The following is a 22555-nucleotide window of genomic DNA, read 5'->3' as shown; positions in this document are numbered from 1 at the left end:
CATCACCAAGCGCATCATCATGGCACCCAAACTTACGGAAGAAGAGATCGATGATCTTATCTACTTTGCGCGCGCAGGAGAACAAGAGGATCTGACTGAGACTATTAAGAGCCTGGCGGAGCGAGAAAATGTCAGCCCTGCTGAGATTGTAGCGGCTGCTCAAGATGCTTCCAACAAGTCAACATGTTTACACATGGCTACAGGAAATGGTCACCTAGGTATGTCTAATCCTGAATCAATGATGTTTTGGGAGGCCTAAGCCCCATTTCGGAATCCAACTGTAAAACAATATGAGGCTGACATCTTATAGAAATTGTCAAGCAACTCATCCAATATTTCGATACCCAACCAAAGGAGCAGAAGCAGGCATTTCTAGACGAGGCAAACGAGGCCGGAAACACAGGTCTTCACTGGGCAGCACTAGGTGGTCACCTCGATGTCATCAAGCTGCTCCTGGAGCAAGGTGCTTCCCCCGCGCTGGCAAACGAGCAGAACTACGTTCCTCTCGATCTGGCGTACTTCAACCACAAGAACGATGTTGCCGAGTACTTCCTGTCAACCGCTAAGAAGCTTGAGGAGAAGAACCAAGAAGAGGGTGGTCTGAGCGCTGCTGTTGGGTCAGTTGAGATCGAGGAGGGAGATGAGAAGGCTGAGGAGAAGAAGGAGACTTCATAGGGAGGTCAGCCAAAATGAAAATTGGATTGGGAGGAATGGATCTTGATAGAGGATTCTTGTGATGCTGGAAGCTTCGGAAACGGATAGGGAGTTTGGGACTATATGAGAATAACGAAAATACATTTTGAACGAAAACTGCAATCCTTGGTAAATTTGATTTGAGTTGGATTCGCGAGTCTGAAAAATGTGACAGCAAAGATTCAGTTACACAAGCCGTGACAGACTTTCTTGGATAATATATGTTCCTGGAGGCTTTTGTAGAGGACAACTATATACTTCATTATCTCTATTAGATCTTAAGGATTACTCTATAGATGCTTTGCAACAATCGAATGATGGTAAGATGATGTCTAACGTATCAGTAACGGAAAGGAAGGTGTTCAAGTGTGTTGTATATTGAAGACATGTGCTATGTGAAAGATATATGTATATATAATAAGAAAACCACCATCCTCTCGTTACTTGCCTCCAACCTTTATATATAGTAATATGAAACTCTGAGCACTAAGCCCTTGGTCGACTCGCCCGTGTCCTATATACCAAACCATCATTCTTTTCCGCTGATAGGACATTTCGTTTGCGGCATGCTGGAGTGTCATTCTTTCCAGGCGGCGTATAGTATGTTTTGGTGGGTTGTTTCGAAGTCAGGCATGCGTTGCTGAGATATCATGGGCTTCTCAAACAAATCAGCGAAGAGCAGAAATAGACAAGTCAAGCTCTTTATGATGCCTCTTGCAGAGCGGAGTAACTTCATCCATGACCTGAAGCCCACATCCAGTTCTACTGCAAGTATGTCGAGGGCAGTATATGGAGTGCTGGGGACTATTCCTTTTAGTAGAAACATCCATGAGGCAATCGAACTCATGGGCAGAGCAAGTATGTTTCCTACAGAACATTCCTTTAACGCCAGCATGAGAAACATGAACCTCTTTCCGGCAGGATCCTGAAGAACAAGTATCGTTCGGTCGATATTCGCTTCTAACATAATTCAACCTTCGCCTCCTGTTACTGACAGCAATCTCGCCACAACGCCTGAGCATGCCGTCAAGATCCCTTTCGGTTCTGCCAACTACAGAAGTCGTTTCAACGAACACCTTATCCTCCTCCTCAAGTTTCTTGGCCTTTTTATTGGTACATGTCTCGCAGTCACCTCCAATCTTCACAATGATGTACTCCCTTTCGATAGGGGAACCCGGTGGACTCGTATCGGATCCTGGCTTCAAAGCTAATGTATCTTCTATCAAACAGGCGTGTCTGTCATGGCAAGGGATGGATGCACCCTGTGCATTCTCCAGGTAATGGGGTTCGCCATCGGTAGAGCAATCATACTGAAGCTTAAGAAGACGACACATGCTGAAATGTTTTCGAGCGAGTCTTTGACGATGGATGTTTGCTGTTGGGATTTGTGGCTGAGAGCTTAAGTCAACACGGGGTACTTAGCGAGACGTTCCGTTTTCCTTGTTTTGGGGTTTGTCTCTGTGATTTTGGCCGCTGCAATTGGTGAAGCAGGAAGTGTAGGTTAATGGAGATCAAGAATACTAAATGGGTTTATTACTGGGACTGAATGATAATCCATGGGCTGGGGGGTGCATTATATATGAGTTTCGAAAGTACTTGCTGTACTAACAGAACGAATGAGTTGTCCAATATCAAGTTGATGTAAGTGTTCTTCCAGGAAGAAATACACTAACACCGGATCCTCCGAACAAAGACATAATAGGCCAAACAATTAGGGAGCTCGACTGTAACTTGTTTGTTCAGTATAGACTATTCTACCAGTTCAGCCCATGAACTCAGTGCTAACAACTTTGAAAAGATTTGAACATCGAAAAGGCTCCCCAGTACCCAATAATCTTGTAACACATTCAAAGTTCTCCGCGGTAGTCTATGATGTAACTCTGGGGACTGTTGACTCAAAGTCCGTCTAGAACACTCCTATTAGAAAACACACCCTTGAAACCCCAGCATTTTCTAAGTTATTAGAATTACACATGCATGTACAGTTAACCAAGCCCAAGCTCTTCTGCTTCAAGACCTAGATCTGCTTTTCTAGTGACTCTGCCACTAGGGAAAGTGTTTCTCCAACGACATGCACGATCTCATAGACCTGTATGCCTTTGCAAGTTTCAGCCCAAAGCTTCACTGCTGCGATAGCCAAACGTCTTATCCTGCCAGGAAAATCAGATTTGGGCCCCAGCGAAGCCTCTAGGTGAGTTTCCTCGACTAGACGGTCGACCATAGAAAGCAGGCGCTTTTCCTCCTCTCTGAGAGCTGATGCCCCATCCGACAGAACTAGCTGATAAATATTTTCAAGCCAGTGGGTAAGTAGAAGGGCGCATCCAAAGTGACTGATAGCATGCTGGACACTCCAATGACCTGTACGGCCACGTGCCACGAACGCAATGCCGACTCTCACAGGGATTCTTAAAGCGTAGATAGCATGAAGAACAGCTTGATCAAGGTGCGGAGCACGCAGAGGTAATGGATTCCGATACGGTTCGAACACTTGAGCTTTGACGATAGGATCTCGAGATAGCAACTCGCATTGACTGTACAGGCCAAACCCAAGATGAATATGAGCTAGTCGGAGCATAGCAGTCGAGTTGAAAGGTAGTGGCGAGTTTCTAGAGGAGGGATCGGGCGCAGATTCGATAGCAGAGTCCCAGCAAGATTGCCAGGCACCGAGTGCAGCAGCATAAGTCGCAATGGTACTCTCCGACAGACTTGGCGATGAAGACAACAGTGCAGACGACACTTGACGCTCAAAGTAGATCTGTATCAGCAAACTCTGGATAAGCATATAATTGCCAAACTCTGTTGCAGAGACCTCCTGGGCGAGTGGTTCTCCGGACAGTAATTGCTTAAAGCATGACTGGAAGTTGAGCTTGCGTGGGTCGACCTTTCGTCGTACACGATTCCATGTTTCCGAGTCCGGTGCGTTGAACTCAGCTTCGGAGCAAGGAAGTTCGAAGCTAAACTCTGTAGCTGTCATCTGAGGCGGTACATTGAAGCAGATGGTTTGAATATTTAATGTGAAATATGCCGAGAGAAGGGTGCGTCGCCTTTCTTCATCGCGGCCCCAATTCTCCCATGTATCATTGTGATGTTTCTCGGGTAGACGTTTCAAGATGTCGCGTGTGAGCGTAGTTAACTGGCTACTCATAGCGAGTGCTTCCTCTGCAAGTGGTCCGTCCAGCCATGACATAGTCATCACGGCAATTAGCAAGGATTGTAATAGCTCAATGTCGAATTTGGTTAGAACCGCAGCGTGATTTGTTGGCGGATCGTAAACTTCTGTGGAGCTTGTAGGGAGAGCTGCAAAACGAGGAAAGCCGTTGAGAATATGGCGATTTGACGCACGGCGTCTCTCCTCTAGCTCATGGTTAATCATAGTTTTGGCCACGAAGTACATGGCGTACCCCTGCGGGTGCTCAAATCCATAGAACGATCCTGTGGCTGCCAGCGTCAAGAGAAGTACAGGTGACATGGATTCTAGGTTGGTAGTCGGAAGGTGGACGAATGGTAAATGCGGATGAAAGCCTCGTATCCAGCTTGCGATATATCGAGATAACGCATGTCTGCTGGGAAGTGTGAATGACTGGGGTATGTCTGACCTGTGCTTCAAGAACTCTACGGAAAGCCTTTCATGAGCAGCAACCGATACAGCCCAGGGGTTTGTTGCTACAATATCTTCTGTAGTATCCAGCAACCGATCAATCTTGTTTCGAGCTGGAGCTGCTTGAGCTTGTCGTTTCTGGCAGAAAGGTAGAATCGACGTTGGGGCGCTGCTCGATTCTATATGCCCAGGTGCCTCAAGATGTAAATGGCTTGAGGGAGCAGGGGCAAGAGCTGGTTCTGGAATAAACGATTGAGTAAAGAAGTTTGCTGTATCTGGTGTGAATTCTTGATGTGAGTCTTCAGGGGGGAGGACCTCCCCGAGATAACTGTTGATCATGTCCATCTCATCAGGGAACATATCTGCGTTGAACGACTCGAATTGCGTGAAGTCAAGACTATCCAAAGCTCCCGCTGGGGTTAAATTGCTGTTGTGGATGGGATCTTTTGGTGGCTCAAAGATATGACTTGGTGTCTGCTCTTGATAACCGAGTGGCCGATCATGAATTGAAAATCGGCTCATCATATCTTGCTGCGAAGACATGGCTTGGGGAGAGACTGCCATAGACATTAAATTAGAGGAACTTCCTTGAGACTGTAGCTGGTTGTTGTGATGATTGTTCTCATCGCTAGCTTGTGAGATTGAGGGTGAAGTTGTCACAGCCCCGTCAGGCGATATTGCCAGGTTTGATTCCGCTTGTTTCCCTGAGCCATTGGTAGAGCATTGAGAAAGTCTTCGATGACGATTCAGTAGATCTCTATGACTTGTTTAGCTTTGTCGCTAGCGTAAGGTAGATGTTAATATGTCAACTCACTGTCTTGTAAATGTTCGGCCGCAAGGGCACCCATATGGCCTTTCACGTGTATCTTGTGGAATGATCAGCCTCATTTCAACAGCGGTATCCAGTAGAGTGACCCACGTGTACGTATATGCCTTTCAAGGTGTTCCTGTCTCTTGAACTCCTTGTTGCAGAACCTGCAAAGAGGTATAGGCAGCCGAGGTCTGCCTTTCATGGTGTAAAGTGGGACGTTTAGTCCGTGATATCATCGGTGCTGTAGACTGAACTGCATTATTGAATGCAGAAGTGGCGACTTGAGCTAAGTCTGGTGGGAAGGAAAATGAACATTGGTCAATTTGAACATCTCTGCATCTTCATACCAACCAGGACAGACAGGGAGTGTTCGTGGAGCGTAGTCGATAACTGACAGAAGAACTGGGGTTCGTCCCAGGACCCTCCAAGACCGGCCCGGTCGAGTGGAACCACGTGACGGTATCACCGCTGAACCGGGAACCATGACCGCTAAGGTCCAGCCCAGCTAGCGACCTTCAGTGACTCCCCGATCGTCCAGATAGAGGCACCTTAGTCAAAGTTTAATCTCAAGATTACTCAACCTCCTTACATGAAGCGATAGTCCGACATTCGTTCCCTTTCCAATTGTTGTCTCAATTTAGTGTACACTATGATCTACTCTTGTCTTCTCCGGGCCTTTATAACGACTGTTCCCGGGCTTACAACACTTCCCGGCGGCTGAGCAACCTTGACTACTTCAGCGCCGACCTGATCTTCACCAACAACCAAATTGATCTCCATCTTCATGGCTTCAAGAACCGCTACGGTCTGTCCTGCCTCCAGGATATCACCCGGCTTGACGAGAACTTTCCAGACATTCGCATTTACAGGTGACTCAATCACAGCAATCTCGTCCGAGTCAATGTCGCCATCCTCATCTACACCACCACTAGACTGTTTTGAGATGGTCCATTCGTCGAACAGCCTCTGCTCAAGTGCAGCCAGCTCATCGGCTGCCTTTGATTGGCGCTCTCGCCATGCTTCATACTCTGGATCCTTCTCTGCTGCATCAAACTTGGCGATGTACTGATCCATATCGATAGCTGTTTCGCTAATGTCAAAGGTATACTGACCAGCCTCGAAATCTCGCTCCATCTTGTTGTATTCTTGCTCAGTCACCTCATAGAAGCTGACCAGATCCAAGTGGTTGAAGAGCCAAGGCTTCTGGGGAGAGAAGCCAGGCCTGTTACCTGTCGAATCCCAGCCACCAAGGGTTCGGCCCATGAGTTGGTATCCTCCTGGTGCAGCCACGGGATATATGGCGACTGTAGACCCTCCCAATCCCACCGAACCACTGGGCGTATATCCTCTGCTGGGGTTATACTTCTGACCTGTCAACACCCGCCATGGGTCGAGAGGGAACAGGATGGGCGTTCCGACGAAGAAGCCAACGGCAACAGTCAACCACGGTGTTTTGAGAAGAGAGTCCAATACATCTCGGCGCGTCGCCAGAGCATTGTTCTTACGGAGATATTCGACATTATCCGGGAGATATGCAGCTGTCGGTCTTATGTTCTCCATATACCGTTGCGCTGACTCCTCGAGTGAAGAATGGTCGAGGCAGACAGGCAGCCTTATTTGTCGAGCAGGAATTTTCACCCCGCTAGTATCGCCAATGTTCGAATCAAAAGTCAGAAGCTGTTGGAGAAGCTCAGTGCGATCGATATGGACTGGATCAAAGCGTACAGTGAGGGTGGAAATGTTAGGATCGCCTCGCACACTGGGCAGTTTCGCAGCCGCCAGCTGCTGAGTGAGCAGTTGGACACAGACTGTGTTTCGCAAGTCCGAAGTCTGGTTGCCATACTGAACGATTATACTGGTATCACCCCCTTGACGATATATCACCTGGGGATGGACGCCCCTTGCGTGTGACTGATGCAGAATGGAGGATGGGGCCTTAGCGGCAATGGCCGTTTGGAGAGCACTTACATACCCAGACTTTCCATCAGCGAAGGCTGCCAGAGCTGCAAGATAGGAGTTTTTCTCATGAGTGATCTTCAGAGCATCCTCGTATGATACAGATTGCAGCCGAACGGTGTCGCCGGGTTTGAGTTGACCAAGCTTCCACATCTCTCCAGAGCATATTGTCGTTGGGCAGACAAAACCACCAAGATCAGGCCGGTCATTAGCAAATATGATGGGAGACTCTCCAGTAAAGTTGACACCGCCGTTGGGATACCCGTACTCGAACACATTTGATGGATGTGATCCCCCACCTCCTCCAGATGTTCGAGCCCACTTCAATCGCGGTCCTTCCAAGCGTATACCACTTCGGCCACTGTTATGACTGACACTCCATTCCCCTTCATACAGTGTCTTCGATCCCTCCTCTGTCAGAATATCATCAGAACCGTACGGCCCGTCGATACAACAGATAGTGGTGCTTCCGAATTTGGGTACATGATGGGACGAAAGGGTGACCGTTGTCGCTTTAGCTGCTTGAGCTTTGGAATCAGGGCTTAGGGCGAGGATATCGTGTGTCTGAAGTTTTCGACCTTGGTAGCCCCCGAAGCCAAGCTCTGGGGCGGTTGACTTGGAGCCGAGGAACGCTGGGACGTCTGGGAAGCCACCTCTAACAGCGAGGTATGCTCGCGCACCACTTCCAGTGACTTTGCCTAGACTCAAAGTCTGACCTTGTTTGATCACAAGTCTGGACCACAGCGGCTGTGGGCTGCCATCAACCGCAATGGGAAGCTCGGCACCACAAACACTGACAATCGCAGCCTCATGAAACAGCAACTTGGGACCAGATAGGGTAACCTCCAATAACTCAACCCCTTCATCGTTGCCGACCAGAATGTTTGCTATCCGAGCACTAAGATCATCCATGGGCCCTCCTGGGGGTACGCCGTGTCCAACAGAGACGCGACCGGGATAATCTTGGATCGTGGTGGATACACCAGGCTCAAGCACTTGCACAGAGCAACTCTTGAAGTGAAAAGTTGATAGCGAATTGGTCAGAGTGTTTCCACTTTCGAATAACTCCGAGTCGAGAATTGCAGAGAGGTACTCCAGGTTAGACTGAGTCCCCTGGAGTTTCGTATCCGCCAGAACTGAGAGCATCTTGCGTCGCGCAGCTTCTCGACCATCGGGGCTGTGGACCATAACTTTACCAATTAACGGGTCGTAGAGGGGAGTGATGCGCTGGCCGCTTTGGACCCAAGTGTCGACTCGCACACCATCGCCTTGCGGCCAATGGACGTGTTGGAGAACACCAGGACTGGGTGCGAAGTTGCAGAGTGGTATCTCGGCATAAACACGAACTTCGATCGCTGAGCCAAGAGGCTGCGGTCTGCCGAGTCCCTTAAGAGTCTCAGAGGGGATGCCAAGTTGGCCTTGAAGTTCGTAATCTGCTTGTCTTAACATCAACTCGACTAAGTCAACTCCGTAGCACAGCTCAGAGATACCGTGCTCCACTTGTAATCGAGTGTTCATCTCGAGAAAGAAGAACTGTGCAGTGTCGTCGTCAACAAGAAACTCAACTGTGCCAACGCTCTTGTACTTCAGCTGCAGTGCGTAGTTGATGGCTGAGTCGAGCATTCTTTCACGTAATCCGGCATGACGTTCCAAGAATGGACTTGGAGACTCCTCGACCACTTTCTGATGGCGTCTTTGTAGCGAGCACTCGCGTTCTCCGAAAGCGACAACAATCTCACCGTTGCCTGCAACCTGGACTTCGATATGACGAGAACGAGGGTAGTACTTCTCCAAGAATACTCCTTTGTTCTTGAAGAGAGTACCAGCGCGACTCTCGACCATAGCAAAAGCTTTCGCAATCTCATCTGCTGAATTGCAGATCTGAAGACCCATGCCACCGCCGCCTCCAGTGGCTTTCAGCATCACCGGGAAACCCAACTCTGTCGCCGCTTTTGTAGCTTCTTCAGCAGACGCTAAGAGTTGAGTGCCAGGGATGACTGGGACATTGGCAGATTGTGCGATACCTCTGGCTTCGTGCTTTAGGCCCATGGCTCTTATTGAAGCCGTGGAGGGGCCAGCGAAGACGATACCAGCAGAGGAAATTGTGTCAGCGAACTCTGCGTTTTCACTGAGAAAGCCATATCCGGGAAACACGACATTTGCACCTGTGCGCTTGCAAATGTCCAATATGGCATCCCTATAAGCCATTAATGATTAGATGCTGTGATTGGAGAGATGTATCCTCTGTACTTACCCATCTGTATAAGCCGAGCTATCCTCGCCCGGTAAAAGGATTGCTTCGTCTGCCAACTTCACATGCAGAGAAGTTGCATCTGCGTTGGTAAACACTGAGACAACATGAAGTCCGAGTTTTCGGCAGGCATTTATACAGCGAACAGCAATCTCGCCGCGATTCGCTATTAGCACCTTGCGAATGTGCTGTAGTGGGTGTAAGTCGAGTGAACCCATGACTGCAACCGTCGCCAATGGGCGTTCAACAAAAGAACAAGGTATGATAAGACAGATGTGAGAAGAAAGATAACTTTTGGGTAAATTTCTGAACGATTGGACTTATTATGAACTGATCAAAACATGAAATGAACGTATGAGTCGATGAGCAGCAGCTTGGAGGTGTTATCAAAACTGGGGATAGCCTCTCCACCTCCAGGCCAAGATGCGCTATCTGGATAGCTTATCTACCCCAACGCGGGGTGATCGAAAGAGGTAAGAATTCGGGCACACGGGATTTGTGTTCCTATTATGGCAAGCCATTGGGGTAGAAATTGGGACGTGTAACAGGATGCCCATGTCAGTGAGCTCATCGAGGCCACAAGGGATACGGATGTACAATGTTGCGATGATCCGTACCTAGAGGCTGTTACGGAAACATTTGGTAGAAGGCTCAAGTTTTGGAGCTGAACGATGCTAAAATAACGTACAGTCACAGACACGGTCAAGTAACTATTGAAGGCCAAATGGGGAGAATCATGCCAGTATTTACATGGTACTTTCAGTAATCGCTAGTCCACATCAGGCTTCAAGGTTAACAATTGCGATCGTGGTGTACGGCGCTCAATTAAAAGTGTAATGACTTGATTCAGACTATCTAACTTAGAAGTAAGAGACTGCTTGGCCGAACGACACTAAATATCTATCTTCCGCCATTGAAGCTTAGTACTTGCGGGACGCAAGATCAATGAGCAGTCGCGCCGTAATGCTCAATGAGATTCCAATAAGAGTGCGCAGTCCATCTTCTCAGAGGCTTGCCAACATAGATCATCATGATCGCAGTGCACCAGACAGCCTCTCCCAACACGGCGATGAGAATAAAGGCATTGCGAAGTCCAAGGTTCTCGATCATTGGAACCACGGCATACCCAAACGCGAAGCCTGGATAGTGTTATTAATGAAGAAAAGACCTAGTGAATGAAGTGTGTACATACCCATCATGTTGCGAATCAGGATGGTCGATACAAGACCTTCGCCGGCGACCTCCTTGTAAGTGTCAAGGATGTAAGTGAAAGCGAGATTGGAGCCCATGGGAAGAGTCACGCAGATCAACCCGAGACCAAAGACAACTCCAAACCAGTGGATATGATATGAAGCGCCGACACCATACAAGAGACAGCCTGCAGGATGCATTACAAGCGCGATAAGACAAGTCCAGAGACGCTGCTCGGGTTCCATGACACCTCCATTTCGACGGGCCAGGAACAAGGCCAAGAAATCTGACATCCAGCCTGAAAGGAAGCATCCGATAGTGACACCGACGACAGAAGCAAGGTACGTGAGTCCAATGTTGTTGGCGCTAAAGTTGTAAGGAGGATTTCCCAGGATCAGAGCTAGAGAGCCTCCAACGACGTTGTACCAGGCAAGAATTCCACCGACGAGAAGACCACCAAAGCCGATACCGGGAAACGAAAACAGCAGGCGGATTGGGAGGAAGAAGAGCTTGAAGGTGCTAGGCTGCCGCGAGTCGTGATAACCCCAGACCTTGAGCTTCCCCAAATAGGTCTTTTCGCTTCCACCTGATGTATACGCCGTGGCTTCCATAGATCTTGATGTGGACTTCTCGTCCTGGACTGAAGGGTTTTGCTTCTCAGACGGAGTTTCGATATCTTTTCCGACTGTAGCAGAGGCTTTGATGGTAGCTGGGTCGAGTGCAGCTGTATCAGACAGGTTTCCGACGTCGTGATGGCGGTAGAACATTGTCTCTTCAAAGAAGAAGAAGGTGATGATAGCGACACTTCCTCCGATGATGGCGAGAATATACTGGATCCATCGCCAGCCGAGCTCCTGGGCAACATAGCCAGATGCGACAGGTGCAAGGAACGCGCCGCACCATAGAGTCCAGCTATAGGCACCCATGTAAAAGCCTCTGTCATGCGCGAAGAAGATGTCTCCAATGATGACTTCGATAAGAGTCTCTTGGGGTGAAGCACAGATACCAAGCAGGACTCGGTTTGTGAAGAACTCTCCTCTTGACTTGACAAAGGCGGTCCAGAGAGTGACCCCAGTGGTGAGAATGACAGAAACAATAAGAGTGAGGCGTCGACCATATGCAAGAGCAACGCATTGCGTGATCATCGTTCCCCAACCAAGGAAGAGAAACAGAATTCCATTGCCAGTACTCAGATCAGCGATCGAAATACCAGTGTCTTCCTCGATCAAGATGTATGCTGGGGACAGACCAGAAATCATAGCAGCCACGAAGAAGCACCATACCATGGCGCAGATGATATTCCTTGTCTTTCGAGGGATACTCCAGCGAAGAGGATCGTCGGGGTCGTCAGTGGGCTGCGGAACGAGAACGATGTCGCGTGACTGTTGGCCATGCTTCACGTTGAAGATGCCTTGGACATCGACGAGCTGGACAGTTCCAGGAATGGCGACTCCAGAAGTCATTGCACCGGTATTTGATCACGAAATAAATATCAACAAGACAATAATCAGAATTGTGTGGATTTCGAAAAGAAAAGTACTAAAGACTACACCTTGTCTTAAATCATCACTTCAATGCAGATCATCGAGACATCTATATGATTTATACTACCTTATTATCACTTACTCGACGAAGTGGCTTGCGATAGGTAATCTAGACAACCTATTTCTACCCCAACCTTTCGACTCTTATCGCGCGACCCTTGATATGAGGGACAGGGGGAGCTAGGAGCTAAGCTACTATCCCCGCATTGATAGCTCGTCATGTGTGACCAGGACCGGCATTGTTTGAGGGCAGATTGAGTGGTCTGGACTTCTGGACATCTTATTAACCTTCTTAGCGAGGAACGAGTCAAGTTCTCGCTTGGAGGTGTGTCAGACTGCCACGTTGTCGGTACGTCTCCCGATCTGATGTTGAAGCACAGTAAGTGTTCAAGTCAGGATAGTCGAATGGTAAAGTATTTTGAGTAAATACCGAAAGTCATCAGGTTTCCAAAATTATGTGAATTTACTTTGTCACATAGCTTTCAATTTCTATAGAAACTGCGTTTCTTTCTACATTCATCCTGTTAGGATAACGTCTACAATCTATGACCATTGGTATTCTGCGAAGAAAACTTCTTTCGATTCGCTTCATCCACTGCCTGTCGAACCAGCTTCGCATTCTCCAGCACAGTCGGCGAATCAGAATGTAGGCATATACTGAACGGCTTCCCCTTGAATCCAAAGTTGAATGGATCCCCGTTGATATCCTTCCCTGTATCCTTCATGGCCGCACCAAAAGCCCTCTCATGACATATCTCCGGTGTCACAGGATGAGATTGCGCAAAGGGAACAAGTTTTCCCTCTGGTGAGTAGTCGATATCAACGTAGACCTCTCCCTGAAACGGAACGCCCATCTCATTACACATGGCCTCCTGTTCCGGGTTCTGGCAGGCGTATACAGGAACTTTGAAAGTTGCACAAGCTTCTAGTACAGCTCTCATTATGCCCTTGTCTCTTTGCATGTAGAAGAAGAGTTCCCCGTGAGGTTTTATGTGAGACAGCTCAACACCTTCGGCATCCAGCATTGCTTTTAGGGCTCCAACTTGATACAAGACCATTGCATACATGTCCTTGGGGTCGATTTCCATTTTTCGGCGTCCAAAGCCAAAGAGGTCTTGTAAGCCAGGATGGGCACCAGCTTTGACGCCATGTTGCTTGCAGAGACGAATTGTCTTTAGCATGATGGATGGATCACCAGCGTGAAAGCCACATGCAATATTTGCTGCATCTATGAGAGGCATGAGATCCTCATCTGGGCCCTATTAAAAAATATTTTAGTAACTGGTAACAAACAATGTCTTTCAGAGATCTTACCATTTTCCATCGGCCGAAGCCTTCTCCCATATCAGCGTTGATCTCATATCTTTGCGCTAAACCAGTCATGATGCAAGATTTCTGATAGAATGAAAAATGATTCGACTTCGAGATAGGTCAACACTCGTGCTCAAGTCATGATTCGATGAGGAATTTGTGTTCATTATCTCTCCAACACACGTGATGCCTCCCCCGTTCAGTTTGTCTTGTTACAATATGACGTTACTGATCGCTGAACCCCATGTAACATTGGAGAAGTTAATCATGATTGAGGGATGACAGTTGGGGTAGAAAATGATCGTTTTGGGAAGATTGGGGTAGTAAGTCTGATAAGCGGTTGGACCTTATCATAGCCCTGTCTGTATACAACCGCCGCATTTACTCATATCTTGATTGGATACCCTGAAGCACTCCATATTTGATATTACAGTAACTCGAAGGATGGATCGATTGTTGTGATTTCGTTGGGAGTTCTGCAAGCCTTGGTGACCTTCTTTGAAGAGAAAAACGAACTCCATTCAACTTCAGAACCGTGACTCTTTTCTCTTTCCGGTTCCCATTTTTCGCCCATCAAGTTGCATCCTGGTCTTCTTCTACGGACCGTACTTTTGTTGATCAAAAGGCCGAAGCATGCAGGAAATGACCAAGCTGCCGACAGATGACGGCGTGGCTAAAGCCGAGGGCTGTTTGAGATAACATTTCAGTTATATCAAAGCCACGTCATGCAAAGTTGAGTTGAAGCAATAATCGTTTTTACTATTTAACATTGGGTTCCTTTCGAGTGATGAAGTTGGCTCTGGCGTGCTTCTTAGACATGTGGCAATAAACAGAATGGTCATGGAAATGTGACGTGTTGAAAAATTAAACTAATGCTGAGTAGATGTGAGTTATCCTCAAGCTGGCTTCTTGTGATATGGACTCGTCTGTCGCGTGTTCTGACAGACTGATGTAAGAGCCCATCAGGGTTCTCACCTACCAACCCTTTTGGCGTCGCTAAACCAAGACACCGAGCCTTTTGCTCGCAAAACCTCATCTTCGACTTTTTTGAGCATCGTGAAGCTTGAATTGAATATAATATATATCTCAGCATATCCATTATTAAGCCTCTTATCAGAATGGAGCACGAACCCGTGGAGGATATCCCCCATTGTCACCACCATCACCACCATCTGCAGTACCATACTCATCATCATCATCATCACCATGGTCCAGCTCACGATGTCCCGAGGTCAATGGGGGAACAGAACAAGGCTCATTACAAGTATGGCTCTTTCAATATACTACGCCTCTGGCAAGAACTAACTCATGCCAGCAATACTGCCCCGGCGCTCTTTCGATGGCCCTGGATTATTGAGCTGTGCAATCAAATATCAAAAGAGCTACGCGCGAACATAGACTGGATCGGTATCAAGCCACCATCTTCAAGACCGACAAAACTGTTAGATTACGCCTGTGGTGATGGCGTAGCGTCTCGGGTAACATACTACGCCGTTTACTCTTGGACTTTATACTGACTATTAACAGGCACTTGCACCATTCATGTCTACAGTGAGAGGCATGGACATAGCGTCAGGAATGGTAGAGCAGTATAACAAACTGGCACTGAAAGCAGGCTATACCTCGACAAAAATGCGAGCTGTTCAGGCCGATCTTATCGATCCCGAGTTGACGCCGTCTCCGGAGATTGACACGCCAGGATTCTTTGATTTTGACGTGGTAGTCATGTGTATGGCCCTTCATCATATCGAAGAGCCGGATAACATGATATTGCAGCTCTCAAAACGCCTGAGGCCAGGAGGAATCTTACTTATCATTGACTGGGTTGTAAGCTCGGCGGGCAGTAGTGTTCAGACCGAAAATCGAACGTTAGGAGCGATTGGTAGGATGGGGTTTCATGAGAATGAAGTAAAAAGCTCGTATGATAACGCTGGACTTGAAGATTGGGCGTGGAAATTGACCTCGGCGCCGTCTCAAGTACCAAGAGAGATTGGTGGTGAGCAGCAATTGTTTCTTGCTCGGGGGAGGAAGCCGCTTAGTTAGCAACTCAGCATAGGTATACTATAAACCTGATTTGATTTTGCTGATTACTAGATATAGAATCAGTAGTTGTCATCTCCCCATGACAACATGAATTTCATGCCATAAAGGTGATATTGCCAAGTTTCCCAAGGAGTCTCTGGAGAGGTAGTCTAGACACGTTGCTATAAGCTTCATGCGTCGGGTCATCTATTCGTACCGGCTTGAAAGAAAAAGGAAACTCACGACTTTATCAAAAAGCCAGATGGCCTTGAAGTATTACCCCTGTCGTGCTCTTCAGCCCTACGTGACATCCAAGAGGTTGTTGTTAAACCCTTGGCTGTTGGTGCAATATCAGCATGTAGAGCCATGACTGGCTGCTGCGACGGAGACATCCACTTTGACCAATAGATCGATCTGTAACATGACGGTTTGCAGGTATTTGATCAAGTAATTCGGCCAGTCCTGGGGACGATTGATAGACTGAAGGATTCGAGGCGCAGCAGATGACCCTTGTCGTCAGTCACACGATGACTCGTATCCTGCTGGACTTATCTCTTTTCAAGCTTGATGGACAATGAACTCAACAATCTGGCCAATTACATGAAATGTGATACTGATTCTCAAAGAACACATATCCACTTCAGAAGAGCAGAGTTCTCCTGCATCTTGCTCCAGGCCACATGCTCTGGAGCTGTCAGGTGGAGCATCAAGACTAAAGTAGCGGCCTGCATACGCTAGACCAAGAATGATAGGCCATTAAGAAGCTTTTTTGTCACTAGAATTAGCTTATCTGACTTCTACAAGCGAGTCTTTGGGCTCATTGTATTCAGCATTATGATCCTTCGTGTCATCTCATCCCCAGACCCGAAGCTGTGCCTCTCCTTAGCTTGCGTCAGCACAGCCATTTCGTTTAGGCATCCAAACCATTTAGACAAGCGCCACGTTTCGGAATAGGTAAGGTGACAGGCTAGACAGGCTATATACCCGAGCTTTTTTCATTTCTCGTGTTCAGTCTCACCCTCTATTTTAACCTTATTTTCTTCAGTACCACATAAATCCAACCATCATATCAACACAACCGCTCAGATCACAAGACGTAAGCATTTTGGGACTATTTCATGATTCTTGCTAACATATCATTCTAGTCAACATGAAGCCCAAAGTTCTTCTCACGGCTGGTCTCGCTGCAGTAGCCATAGCCGACCAATGGCCGATGGCCAAGGAGAAATGCGGTCGTCTTGGACCCATGGAATGGGATCCCAATGATCTTCCTCCCGATTTTAATGTCATGAACATTCGAATGTGCGCCGATCATCCTATGGGAGCTGGAAACTACTGGGGATGGGGCGAATATCTTCCTGACTGGTTTCCTCGCAACCCTTTTGCTGATATGGAGATCAATTGGCTTTGGTGGCCTTAGATTGGGATGTAATAAAGTGACATTGAATAGGTATCTGAGAGATAAGAATTTGATTATGAGTAGAAGCGCCAATCTCAGTGAATATTACTTGTGCACATCTCAATCAAAGGGGTTTTGTATCGTGACGAGGCTTTTCTTCTTTGTATTTCCCAGGACCTGACTCCTAGATGAGACTGAACTATTTGTATTATAGACTACAGACACAAAAGAGCTCCGCAAGCTCAGTGTTTGAAATCAACATCTAAATGTTTGAGATTCCTGCAAGGCTTTGATTAGTATCCAGTCGTAAGTTCCCTTTTAACAGCATCCTCCAGAGTCTCCAGGTCTTCATCCTTGAGTCCAATCCTCTCGTTATCCGTCTTTTCATAAAGTGTGCCCCCCTCAGACCAAATTCGTCGAAGAGTGTAAGAAACCGCCTTGGGATTTCCAGCTGCCCACCCCTTCTTCTCTGCCTCCCTCAACTCGTCCAGAGTGTAGCTTGAAACCTCCCAAGGTTCACCTCCAGTCTGCTTCTCAAGCTCCTTGAGAATCTGCTTAGAGTTAACGACAAAAGATTGGACGATTAGAGCGCGGTTGAAAGACTCTGCGGGATGATGAAGAGCAGCGACTACAGCCTTTCCAACACTATCGAATATTAGTCACATCTCTAGAAAGACTGGAAGACTGATAACAATCAAACTTACTCAGGCATAGTTGTGAAGCCAATCTTGCCCTCCCCATTATCAATCAAAACTGCCTTCTTATTCTTATGATCAAATCCTCCAGCCTCAATAACATCGGGCGACAGGGTAAAGTACATATCGATATACGGCCCAGTGACGACAAAAGTATACTTTAGACCATTGGAGTTCTCGCGGATGTACTTTCGAACCTTGAGCTTCAGCTGATGAGGCTTCTCGTTGGCGCTCTGAGGGCCGTATTCGATATCCGTGCCGTATTCTGAAGGGAAAAACCACTTCACTGAACCAGACTCAGCTGCGAGTTTGAAGAGCTCAATCTGTGTCTCGATGACATTGCGTCCCACTGCACTTATGACAGTATCGACGCCCTGGTAAGCCTTCTGTACGTCTTCAGGATTATTCACATCTCCCGTGATGATCTTGACGTCCTTTGACTTGAGCTCTTTGATCAATTCTGGTTTTCTGGTAACTGTGTCTTCCGAGGTGAAGATGGCCACATGATCGAATGCTGGTTGCGCATTGGCGATAGCATTCGTGATATATCGCCCGATGTTGCCGGTAGCACCGAAGATGAGAATGCTCTTGGGTTGAAAGTCCGCCATTTTGATGATTTTGGTGAAGGTAATGGCTTTCAATACTCGCTGGTCGAGGCTGCGTTTATAGATAGGTTGAAGTTGGATTTGTAAGCTATGATCCGGTATGGAATTTATAAGCTGTAGGCTATTAGGGTTCTTGACTTTGTCTAGATTGGAAAGTGTATGATCATCGGAAGGGGAACTAATGTCAAAGTGCGCCCTTTGTTATCACGCCCTACATGAAGAAGTTGATAATGCTCAGGCATCTCAGCTCATAGCGGGCCGAGGCGGGGTTGAGCACGATATATTGCTATAAATTGCCTAATGTGGTTGGTAGACCAAGTTTGTCAGCCTCGATAGTTGAGTCACTTCAATTGAACCAACTATCGTGAGAATTGCAATACCCCCTATATACATGTCATGGATGAATTCTTTGAACTTCACCTAAACCTTTGTTATTGGGTGACCTCTGATGTTAGGGGAGTCAAATGACTGGCTACGCTATTGGCTGTTTGGTCTAATTTACACCATTTGCGTGAATTTATGATTGAAGTTTAAAGGTTATGGAAAGACTCAGATGAAGTTCTAATTTATCGTGAGAAAGTCTCATCTTAATAGTCGTACCATTTAGCAAGATGTCTTCCTCGAATCAGTGTAAAATATGAGTAGAGTTTATCCTGGTTCAATCACGCACAGTGAATAGTATGTTTCCGAAATGAACATGATAAGTCAAAGAGATTCCAGTTTCACCAAGTATAGACAAACAGTTTCACTTGACAGAGTAAAAGTGTCAAAGAGAACCGTTAAGTGCCTGTGATTAACTTCTCCTATTGCCAAGAATATCTCAAAATAGCTTTTCTAAGGTAAGCCTATTTCCAGTAAGCTTTATGTCTTAGGTAACTCTGCAGATTGCTATACAGCGATGCCTCGTGGTTCTCAAAGAACAAGCTTCCCATATTAAAGTTACCATTCAATAATGTGAAGTCTACCTGAACCAAAAAAAAATTAAAGTATCTATAAAAGAAATCTTCCTTCTGATTATTTCTTTCTAAAATCATCCATTCTCACCAACTCATTTATTCTCGAGACACTCTCGCCCTTAAACACTCACAATATTCCCACACTCTCCAAGTAGTCTTTACACGAAGTCCTACGAAAACACTAATTTCTAAAAGAAACCCCGAATAGTTTCACATTCAAGATGGTAGCTACAGAAGAAAGAGCCAGATTCTCTCGAGCCCAGCTTTACAAGGATATCGAACTCGCCCTTCACAACCTCCTCGTGAAGAAGAGGGATGCCGCCTCTCTGCCTCACTTATCGCCCGCTCAACACTACTACGCTGCCTTCAGTCGGCCGCCCAACTGTAGCTGGGACGACGATAGCGATCAATATGCGTATGAAGAGTACAGCTGCAAACCACAGTGTCCTATCCTCGGCAGAAACATGACGTTCAAGATCTGCCAACGCGACCATCCCGACGGTGAGGCGTGTGCAGATAGGGTTTGTTTTATTCCCAACGCCAGCGCGAGGAAGTATATGATGGGTTTCATGGCAAATGGCCCAAGACAAAGTCAGTCTCTCCATAGGCTGAGACCCATGGCTTACAGTCTGGTGAAGAAGTACGACAGCCACATCCCCTCAAAGGACATTAAGACCTTCTCGAGAATAGTGCTTGAGATATTCTCTGATCTCTGTTACGCGGATGACCAGACTTGGGATCCTGAGGTTCACGGAGTCTTAGATTGGAAGCATCGGCCTGTTGAGAAGTGCGTTAACGACTTCATGTTCGAGATCCATGGGGTTAAGTGGAAGAGAGATATGCAGGAGTTCTTATAGGAGCGGGTGGAGATATTTTACCACTTCTTAGTAATGTATCTTCGCCTTCCTGGGAAACACTATGTTTTGGACCCGGGAATGGTCTGGGATATGAGGTTCTTTGTCATTTTCACTTGCACTGTCAGTCATAGCAGGTGGCTCACAGACAGGCAACGGCTGCTTCAATGGCGCAATAAGAGTTATATCTGTTTAAAATTCTTCAATAATACCCAACACCTTACAATGAATGACCCTCGACCCTCAAAACTGTCCTCAAATGAGCGAACGCCAACTTCTCTCCCTTATGACAAGCCAGAAGATTCGCCGTCTTGAGAACGTTCTTGATCTGTCTACCATTTAGTTCTAGACCAGCCAGAGCTTTGATCTCTTCCTCCTTAATCTCATGCGCAGAGTCTCCCTCCATCTTCGCATCCAGACTGACGGCGCGGCTCAAGAAACCTCGCCAAACAGACTCTCGGGCGGTGTTGTCGAGGGGAGGATACTCGAGCGACATGTGAATTCGGCTTTGGAAGGCCTGATCCATGTCCTTGACGCGATTGGTGGTGAGGAAGAGGATACCTTCGTAGTATTCGAGCATGCGAAGGAAGATTGAAACAATGCGATTGCGTTCGATGTCATGTGCTGAGCGAGCCTCGAGGAAGACATCGCACTCGTCGAGAAGGAGGACAGCGTTCCAGTTGGCCACCATTTCGAGAATGCGTTGAAGGTTCTCCTCAATGTCATAGGCATCGCTGCCGAGATCACCAGCGCTCATGATGTACAGTGGAACCTTCATCTCCTCAGCCACCGACTCCGCAGTCAGTGTCTTACCAATACCAGGACCACCTGACAAGAGCATGATGATACCCTTACCCTTTCCAGAGATGATATCATCAAAGACGTTCTTGAACTTGACCTGGCTCTGGGCGAAAGCGAGAATCAGTTCCTTTTGATCGGCAGGAAGAACAAGCGAGTCAAAGGCCTTTTCGTTGAACTTGACCTCTGTAACATCATCAATGAAGAACTCCATCCATCGCTTGTTCTTGAGGGAGTAACCGCGGACCATAGGACCCGTCATGATGAGCTGCTCTTCACTGAGAGGAGCGCGCTGGTCATCATCAAAGTCAGGCTTCTTGGCGCCCGAGTCGCTGTAACAGTCACTGTAACAATCGTCATTGTCATCATTGCCAGCATCACTATCCCGATCACTGTTGGCGACAGGGCCTTCACCGGTCAGGTAGTTAAGCCAAACGGTATGGTCAGGGTTCTGCTTCTCCCAGTTCGCTCCATCGATGACAATGCGCGAGTTGACAGTCTCTTTACGAGACTTGGTAGCATTGACCCACCAGATGGCAGTACCACTGTATGCCTTGTAGTGATAGCCCGCAAGGCTCTCAAACTTGCGCCCACGCTCGAGAAGCATCTTGCGTGCCGCATCGTGATTGGGGTGGTACTCTAGAGGATAGCATGAGAGGCTGGAGAAGGGAGCAGTGCCGGGGAAGTCATTGATCTGCATGGTGATGTCGCACCATCCCATGCTTCTTCCATCCCAATCAATACCCTTGCAGTTCATCATGTAGGCAAGGCCACCACATTGTGTCTTTGCGAGGTATCCCGAGTCGAAGCGAACAGCAACGGGTCTTCCCTTAACGGAACCCCAAACTGTACAGCCAGGAGGGAAAAGAGTCCAAACATGCTCAAAGGCAACAGCGCGGTTCTTGAAGTAATCCTCTCGTAGCTGGATAATCTCGCCCAGCTCATCTCTCATGATCTTATGCAATAGCGATACATGCTCGCGGGTGATTTGATCATACTTGTGATCATCCTTCGCAGCAGTGAATTGACCCCATCGATGAACAAAACACTCGAAAGGAGCATGGAACTTGAGGCGTGAAACATCAGTGACGATACCGGGATAGTCCTCAAAGACCTTTCCGAGAACACGCTTGAGGTAAGGAGATTGAATAACAAGGGAGTCAATGTCGAGAGGCTTGTTAGAGTCAGCCTCTTTGGGCTTTCGCTTGCGGATGATGACGGCGTATTTTTGGGTCTCCTCATTTTCTGCTGCTTCCTCAAGATCATCAGGGTACTTGTCTGTCCATGATCGGTCTCCGTTCTTATCGAACTTTGCGTATAGATCTTTGCTTTCTGTGAGGAGACCGACCATGACCTTTTCCTTCTTCTCTTCATCCTCTTTTGGTGTTTCTTCTGTCTTGGCATCTTCTGTTTTGGAGTCTTCTGTCTTTTGTTCTGTCTTGGTTTGTGTAGTCTCCTCTTTGGGTTCTGTATCTGCAGGTGTCAGGATGACGGTGGACTCGTCACCACTGCTCTTGGTTGAGTCCATGGTGTCGGTAGTCATGATGGATGTATTGGTGTTATGGGGTATTATGTGAGGGGGGAAGGTTATGAGGGAGGGAGGGATGGCGGTTGCAATAGAGATTGAAGAATTAGAATGAAGAAGTGTGAATTAGTTTGAGATGATAACTTTTACTTCAGCTTATATCTTTCTCTTTATACAACACCGATGCAGCCTCAGATAAGGCCTCCATCTGTAGGCATGACGGCATATTACTCACACGGCATTGCCCAGACCCGCAAAAAGGAATGCCAAGTCGAGCTGTGAATAACTACCCCAGCTAAAATCGATAGTGAATGCAGGGTATCATCCCTTCGTGGTTGTCTGATAG

General features: G+C 47.3%; 8 protein-coding genes across 8 annotated transcripts; 3 read left to right on the top strand and 5 right to left on the bottom strand.

Annotated features, from left to right (window-relative positions):
- Positions 1-19: 19 nt before the first annotated feature.
- On the top strand, positions 20-675 carry FTJAE_9834 (ankyrin repeat-containing protein; the record flags this gene model as incomplete). The annotated part of the gene is made up of 2 exons (XM_037356795.1): positions 20-218; positions 311-675. 2 exons carry the CDS (start codon positions 20-22, stop codon positions 673-675), a joined length of 564 nt encoding a protein of 187 aa, XP_037203078.1.
- A 2035-nt stretch (positions 676-2710) lies between these two features.
- Positions 2711-9527, bottom strand: FTJAE_9833 (urea carboxylase; the record flags this gene model as incomplete). The annotated part of the gene is made up of 4 exons (XM_037356794.1): positions 2711-4995; positions 5106-5157; positions 5805-9255; positions 9313-9527. The coding sequence occupies 4 exons, from the start codon at positions 9525-9527 to the stop codon at positions 2711-2713; spliced, it is 6003 nt and encodes a 2000-aa protein (XP_037203077.1).
- A 724-nt stretch (positions 9528-10251) lies between these two features.
- On the bottom strand, positions 10252-11963 carry FTJAE_9832 (HOL1 substrate-H+ antiporter; the record flags this gene model as incomplete). Its single annotated transcript, XM_037356793.1, has 2 exons — positions 10252-10448; positions 10502-11963. The coding sequence occupies 2 exons, from the start codon at positions 11961-11963 to the stop codon at positions 10252-10254; spliced, it is 1659 nt and encodes a 552-aa protein (XP_037203076.1).
- Positions 11964-12580: 617 nt separating this feature from the next.
- On the bottom strand, positions 12581-13427 carry FTJAE_9831 (Lactam utilization lamB; the record flags this gene model as incomplete). The annotated part of the gene is made up of 2 exons (XM_037356792.1): positions 12581-13303; positions 13359-13427. The coding sequence occupies 2 exons, from the start codon at positions 13425-13427 to the stop codon at positions 12581-12583; spliced, it is 792 nt and encodes a 263-aa protein (XP_037203075.1).
- A 1134-nt stretch (positions 13428-14561) lies between these two features.
- On the top strand, positions 14562-16797 carry FTJAE_9830 (uncharacterized protein; the record flags this gene model as incomplete). The annotated part of the gene is made up of 6 exons (XM_037356791.1): positions 14562-14586; positions 14754-14833; positions 14883-15182; positions 16004-16070; positions 16423-16473; positions 16523-16797. 6 exons carry the CDS (start codon positions 14562-14564, stop codon positions 16795-16797), a joined length of 798 nt encoding a protein of 265 aa, XP_037203074.1.
- A 272-nt stretch (positions 16798-17069) lies between these two features.
- FTJAE_9829 (phenylcoumaran benzylic ether reductase) lies at positions 17070-18079 on the bottom strand (the record flags this gene model as incomplete). The annotated part of the gene is made up of 2 exons (XM_037356789.1): positions 17070-17421; positions 17481-18079. 2 exons carry the CDS (start codon positions 18077-18079, stop codon positions 17070-17072), a joined length of 951 nt encoding a protein of 316 aa, XP_037203073.1.
- Positions 18080-19253: 1174 nt separating this feature from the next.
- On the top strand, positions 19254-19889 carry FTJAE_9828 (uncharacterized protein; the record flags this gene model as incomplete). Its single annotated transcript, XM_037356788.1, has 1 exon — positions 19254-19889. One exon carries the CDS (start codon positions 19254-19256, stop codon positions 19887-19889), a length of 636 nt encoding a protein of 211 aa, XP_037203072.1.
- Positions 19890-20106: 217 nt separating this feature from the next.
- FTJAE_9827 (TOB3 (member of AAA-ATPase family)) lies at positions 20107-22227 on the bottom strand (the record flags this gene model as incomplete). The annotated part of the gene is made up of 1 exon (XM_037356787.1): positions 20107-22227. The coding sequence occupies one exon, from the start codon at positions 22225-22227 to the stop codon at positions 20107-20109; it is 2121 nt and encodes a 706-aa protein (XP_037203071.1).
- Between the last annotated feature and the right edge of the window lie 328 nt (positions 22228-22555).

Source organism: Fusarium tjaetaba (assembly GCF_013396195.1).
Source record: "Fusarium tjaetaba strain NRRL 66243 chromosome Unknown NRRL66243_c0000226, whole genome shotgun sequence".
In the NCBI taxonomy this organism is placed as follows: Eukaryota; Fungi; Ascomycota; class Sordariomycetes; order Hypocreales; family Nectriaceae; genus Fusarium; species Fusarium tjaetaba.
Note: the sequence above shows the minus strand (reverse complement) of the source record. Positions and strands in the feature narration are given on the sequence as shown.